General features: G+C 37.1%; 1 protein-coding gene across 1 annotated transcript; it reads left to right on the forward strand.

Moving 5' to 3' along the window:
• The first annotated feature begins 380 nt into the window (after positions 1-380).
• Positions 381-2,433, forward strand: LOC111905063 (polyphenol oxidase I, chloroplastic). The gene has a single exon (XM_023900746.3). The coding sequence runs from the start codon at positions 403-405 to the stop codon at positions 2,233-2,235; it is 1,833 nt and encodes a 610-aa protein (XP_023756514.1). The 5' UTR covers positions 381-402; the 3' UTR covers positions 2,236-2,433.
• The last annotated feature ends 4,850 nt before the right edge of the window (positions 2,434-7,283 follow it).

Consider the following 7,283-nt stretch of genomic DNA (forward strand, 5'->3'; position numbering starts at 1 on the left):
GAGTAGAATGTACATGTTCAATCCATTGAATTCATTTGAGTTCAATGCATTGAAAAATGGGAAGTTCAATCCCCAATTGTATTGTGAGTAGAATGTACATGTTCAATCCATTGAATTCATTTGAGTTCAATGCATTGAAGACCTAATACATGGATGCTTGTATATAGTGCATATAGGGGTTCTAAATTAAATTTGAAAAGAATCATCTTTTCCAAATTCATGTACGTAGCTAATAATGCTCAACCAATTCTGTACCACCATGTGTCCATATTTAAAACTGTGTGTAATTAAATATTAATATTTACCCTAAAACAACGTTAAACACATGCTCGATACCCATTTTTCACAATTTTTTTTCTATATAATGGGACCTCAGTAGAGGACTTATAGCACCACCCATAGATGATGGCTTCTCTCGCCTTGTCTAGTCTTCCCACCTCCACCACAACCAAAAAACCCTTATTTTCCAAAACATCCTCGCATGTTAAGCCATTCCATCGCTTCAAAGTTTCATGCAATGCACCCGCTGATAACAATGACAAAACCGTCAATAATTCTGATACCCCAAAGCTCATACTACCCAAAACACCACTTGAAACGCAGAACGTAGACAGGAGAAACTTGCTTCTGGGACTCGGAGGTCTCTACGGCGCTGCCAACTTGACGACCATTCCGTCAGCCTTTGGCATTCCCATCGCTGCTCCAGACAATATTTCAGACTGTGTTGCTGCGACTTCAAACCTAAGGAACAGCAAAGACGCTATAAGGGGACTAGCGTGTTGTCCTCCGGTGCTTTCAACAAACAAACCAATGGATTACGTCCTTCCTTCAAACCCTGTGATTCGTGTTCGACCAGCTGCACAGAAAGCCACTGCCGATTACATTGCTAAGTATCAACAAGCAATTCAAGCCATGAAGGATCTCCCCGAGGACCACCCACATAGCTGGAAGCAACAAGGCAAGATTCACTGTGCTTATTGCAACGGTGGTTACAATCAAGAACAAAGTGGTTACCCGAATTTACAACTTCAGATTCACAACTCATGGCTCTTCTTTCCTTTCCACCGGTGGTACCTCTATTTCTACGAGAAGATATTGGGGAAGTTGATTAATGATCCAACTTTCGCTCTACCTTACTGGAACTGGGATAACCCTACTGGAATGGTTATTCCTGCCATGTTCGAACAGAACAGCAAAACTAACTCTCTGTTTGACCCTTTAAGGGATGCGAAACACCTCCCACCTTCTATCTTTGATGTTGAATATGCTGGTGCAGACACTGGTGCCACTTGTATAGACCAGATAGCCATTAATCTGTCTTCAATGTACAGACAGATGGTCACCAACTCCACTGATACAAAACGATTCTTCGGTGGCGAATTTGTAGCTGGAAATGACCCTCTTGCGAGCGAGTTCAACGTAGCTGGGACCGTAGAAGCTGGGGTTCACACTGCGGCTCACCGCTGGGTGGGTAATTCTAGGATGGCCAACAGCGAAGACATGGGGAACTTCTACTCCGCAGGATATGATCCTCTCTTTTACGTCCACCATGCGAATGTCGACAGGATGTGGCAAATCTGGAAAGATATTGACAAGAAGACACACAAGGATCCGACCTCTGGCGACTGGCTAAATGCATCATACGTGTTTTACGATGAGAATGAAAATCTTGTACGTGTCTACAACCGAGACTGTGTAGACATTAATCGGATGGGATATGACTACGAAAGGTCAGCAATCCCATGGATCCGTAGTCGGCCGACTGCACATGCGAAGGGGGCGAACGTTGCTGCTAAGTCTGCTGGAATCGTGCAGAAGGTGGAGGATATCGTATTCCCGCTGAAGTTAAACAAGATAGTGAAGGTTCTAGTGAAGAGGCCAGCTACAAACAGGACCAAGGAGGAAAAGGAGAAAGCAAATGAGCTGTTGTTCGTGAATGGAATCACGTTTGATGCTGAGCGGTTTCTAAAGATTGACGTGTTTGTCAACGACGTCGACGATGGAATTCAGACCACCGCTGCTGATAGTGAGTTTGCTGGTAGTTTCGCACAGTTGCCACATAACCATGGCGACAAGATGTTTATGAGGAGTGGGGCAGCGTTCGGGATCACGGAGCTCTTGGAAGACATTGAAGCTGAAGGTGATGACTCTGTTGTTGTGACATTGGTGCCGAGAACAGGGTGTGATGAAGTAACTATTGGCGAGATCAAGATTCAGCTGGTTCCCATTGTTTAAAGTCTATTGAAGTAATGCATTTTCAATTGTCATTAGTATGCATGGGTACGTAAATCTGTTCGCTGTCTGGTTATCGAGGATTTTTGATGTTCTCGTAACCAAATAATAAGGATTGTCATTCCATGTTTGGAATCGTGTAACCGCAGGCATGCATATGTTTGATTGTTATTTTTACTTGAAGCACTTCTGTTTTAGTAATCTCTGTTTTCCTGTTTTACAAAAGGTAAAGAATTCGCTGTATGTGCTTTGCATAATTGCTCCATTTGTGTGTTGTTCGCTTCATTAATTTTAAGTTTTATTTCAATAAATAGAACTCTACTGGTTATATTAAAAAACACTTTGCTAACCGAATCACATGTCAAATAATATTATTTTTATGTACAATTAGTTTATAACCCGTAGTAAATACGGTTATAAAATTAATTAAATTTTTATAATAAAAAATTACTTGCCGGTCAAAAGACCAAAAAGATGGTCTAAAAGTTGTATGGGACTTTCATAACCATAAAGTTGGCATCTTTATGCCATTAAGTCCCCTCAAGACCCTAGATGTAAAGGGTTTGCCCACAATGGAGGTCCAAATCCAAAAACCAACATACTTGGACCAAAACATGAACAAAACATCCTAAAACTAGATCTAAACATGCTATAAACAAGTTAGGAGCTTTATACCTCAGATGAACCAGAAATGAAACCAACTTCTGGATCTACTCTCCTCCTACACGTCCTTGTTCCTTCTTCAAACACCTTCTTCTTCAAAATCACCAAGAATGCATAAAAGTTGGCTCAAAACTCTCAAAACTGAATTAGGGTTTTGAGGCTAGGGTTTGGGACAATGGAGGATGGAAATGAAGCCAGATTATGGGGGTTAAGGTGTTTAAATAGGGTGCAAAACCCTGAAAATTACGGTTTCATTTTGCCAGCCTACTCGTCGAGTTGAGGCTTCTCAACTCGTCGATTAGACTTCTTAACCTGCGTCCCAATCCATCTCTAATCGACGAGTTTGGGGCCTCCAACTCGTCGAGTTTCTATACAAAAATGAATAATTATGAATTAAATACATACCAGGAACCAGACGTTACAGTAGTTGTTGGGAAAGTGATTTCGACTTAGATAAAGACTTCACTTCCTGTTTCACTAACCATAACTCCAACAACAAGTCCAATCACTAAATGGATCGTTATAAACAAAAGAGCTGGAGGATCAAGTTCAAGTTCTGTGCCACCGCCTTCAAAAAATGATCATGGTGATAAAAGGGAAACCTATCACAGTGGTTTTTTCTGAAGAAGATAAGAAGAAGCAACAAGCCTTGGAAATTGAAAAACAAAGGTAAATCAACAACATAATGAGTCGAAGACTGAATTACCCACCTAGCTTGATTAAGGGAGATCCTAGCAAGCAGTGGTGTTACGAAATGATTGAAGATATAGTTTCGATTGGGTTGAATAATTGTTTTCTCAACCTGGTTAATAAGAGTTATGATGTTGAAAACACTGATTTTAATCAGCTTGATTTCCTAGTGAATCACATGTTTTTCACTTCTTCCCAATTCAAAATCGTTGAAAACTTCAAAGATAAAGAAGAATTCAAAAGGATGAATATACGATTTCATGTAGTTTTGGGTAAGAATGAAGAAGAGTATGCTCATCAGTGAAGATTATAAAGGTGATGACTATTACTCAAGAAAATTTATTTGAAGACATTCTACAAAATTTTCGCAATGTGATTGTGAGAGCAAATAATGTAGTCTGTGAATTTTTGATTGTTGATGTCTCATTGATGAGCTTAAATGACTTGGTCACTGTGACAAGGATTTTAAGCAATGTGGATGTTTTGAAGCTGCCTGAAGTCAACAAGGATGATTTTCTAATTGGATTAGCTTATACCAAGGTATTCATCGACAACTATTATGTTTGCCTTGCAATTACAGGCATTGTGCTTGCTACTGTTGTTAATAAACCTTCGAAAGTTCCTCAATCTCTGCTGAAGGGGAAGATTAACATTGACAAGATGGAGAGATTATTCAGCAACCCCTTGGGTTGTATATCGAGGGAAGAACAAGAATGGGCAGTTGAAAAAATTCTTGTTTCAAGTCATTGATTTAGAGAGGTATACGAATACTCAATATACTAATCACCATGTTCGCATCTAGAACAACAAGAAAAATGAAGTTTATCACAGGGTAGAGATTCGAAAGAAAAATATTTGGTATATGGAGATTCACAATGTACTTCTACAGACTTTGAAGCTTATGGCGTAATTTTGACTTTTCTTAATAAGGGGAAGATCGTAGGGTTCGGAATGTAGATAGTGAGAAGTCGAAACTCTTATAGTCTTTTAGGTGCGAAATCAGAATGATTTCGAAACTGTATGTATTTACTAGGCACTTGTCGAATTCGAACTAGAACATTTAGTCCTTGTATATTTTGTTGTCTGTAAAACCTTATACATAGGGTAAGTATTATGGTAGAGAGTAATATTTTGAGCTCTTCATTGTTGTAAACTCTCTTAAACACTTGTACTCATTACAAACATAATATAAGCCAATCACATCTTATTTACTTGACATGTTCTTTTTGTTTTCTGTGATTGATTCTGTATTCATTACTCGCTTCTAACGCACATCAATCATGTTACACCTGAGATTTTTAGAGGTCGAAGAACAATTTTTAGAGCAAGGAAACAATGAGGAATTCACTTTAGAGCTGCAATTTGGTATTTTTATCGTTGGATTGGTAGAAACATCTATCAGTTACATGTTTAACGTTTATATTTTTGTTGTGATCGTCTATAAACCTTTTTTTTCTAGTACTAAGTTCTATTTTTTACTATGTGTAATTGATATTATTGGATTATTTTAGACTTGATTTCACCCTAGTAATTTATGTTTTGATTTTAATAAATCATTTAAATTTATTTTATTTTCAACGCCTAGTGATTTATGGTTTAGTTAATTAAAATCCCCCCTTTATTTATTTAATTGAATCTTATTCTTGTGTCAAGTTAATATAGCTCATGCAAAGGGGGTGTAAATCAATTGTTCAACATTCATGTAGATTTGATTTGTGCTTTAGTTATATTATTGGTTGGTGTAAATATTACTATTTTTATACCGATATCATTTGTTGGTTTGACGAATTAATAAACTAGTCTCATTTCTAGGGACATGACAATACAAATTATTTTATACCAAGATCTTTAAGAACATGTATACCATTGAAACTTGAAATAGAGATCACAAAATCAATAGAAGTAGATAAGGAAACAAGCTAAGCTTCAAAAGTAGCCATCTAATTGACAAACATCATCTATAATTCATAGAACTTAGGAAGACACATCATTGTCTAGTACAATCGAAGCTAAAACCAAAACCAAGCCTGAGCCTTGTACACAACCATTCTCACCCCTCTAAAACCTAACAACAACAAAGGGGTAACCATATCTCCAAGCCCCGTCACTATAGTGAAAAATTTGGAAAAGACCCTCAAAAAATAGGCGACTTAAGAATTCACCTAACAATCACGTTAATATGCTCTTCCTGCACAAGAAGCCTCAAGCTAAAATTCAAGCTTATCTATATCAGTATATCTTAATGTTAAGGGCATTTTCTAGGGTTCAGGGATCAAGGATCAAGGATCATGATCATGATCAGAGATTAAATATTAGGGATCAAAGATAATAAATCGTACATCATACATCAAAGATCATATATCGTAGATTATATATCACAAATCACAAATCATATATCATAAATCAGGGATCGACAATTAGGGAATAGGGATAGAGAGACTAGATATTAGGGATCATAGACCAGGGATCAAAAATCATAGGTCATAAATCAGAGATTAGGGATGAGGGATAAGTGAACAAAGATCAAGGATAAGGAAACATGGATCAAGGATTAGGGATTAGAGATCAAAGATCATAAATGAAATATCACAGATCAAAGATTAGAGATCAGGGATCAAAGATTATGGATCAGAGGTTAGAGATAATAGATCACAGATCATAGATCTAGGATCATAGTTAGGGATTAGGGGACATACATCAGGGATCAAGGATTAGAGATCATTAATAAGAGATTTAGGATTAGATATCATGGATCAGGGATCAAGGATTAGAGATTAGAGAACGAAGATCATGTATCATAGATCATAGATCAGGGATAAGGGATTAGGGATTAGTAATCATGGATCGAGGATATAGGAACATGGATTAGCGATCAAGGATCAATAATCGGGGATCAGGTATCAAGGATTAGAGATCAGGGAACAGGGATCACGATCGAGGATCGAGGATCAAGGATCAAGGATGAGAGAGATCAGATATCAAGGATCATAAATCAATGATCATAGATCATAGATCGTAGATCAAAGATCAGGGATCATAGATCATAAATCCAAGATCACAAAATATATATTAGGTATCAAAGATCAGAGGTTAGGGGTCAAAGATATTGATCGAGGATAAAGGATTGGGGATCATGGGCTAAGGGTCAGGGATCATGGATTACAAATCAAAGATCAGATATCAGAGATCGTAGATCATATATCATAAAACATAGATTAGGGATCAAGGATCATGGATCAAGGATTAGGGATCAGAGATCAAGGATTAGTTATTAGTGATCAGTGATCGGTGTGATCAGGGAGCAGAAATTTATAACCGTGTTACCATTGATTAAGCTTATGTTTGATTGTTCAAGTGTGGCTTTTGGATTTTAGTGGACTTTTATTTTAGTAATATCCAATTCTCATTATTGGTAACATGCTCTATCATGCACACTTATGTTTTATTTAAAAATAGAGAATTTAAATATCCTCCTATTTTTTGTTCCTACATATCCTCTTATCAAATAAAATGGTGACATGTGTAATATTTAATGCTCATTTAATGAAATTTAATGATATTTTAGGATATTAATATTACACATGTCATCATTTAAATGTGTAGGATGATTAGTAGGAACAAAATGTAGGAGGGTATTTAATTTCTCCTAAAGATATGAAACCCTAATGATCTAACCTAATAAATGAAAATCAACTTTG

The sequence above is a fragment of the Lactuca sativa genome, chromosome 9, assembly GCF_002870075.4.
Source record: "Lactuca sativa cultivar Salinas chromosome 9, Lsat_Salinas_v11, whole genome shotgun sequence".
Classification (NCBI taxonomy): domain Eukaryota; kingdom Viridiplantae; phylum Streptophyta; class Magnoliopsida; order Asterales; family Asteraceae; genus Lactuca; species Lactuca sativa.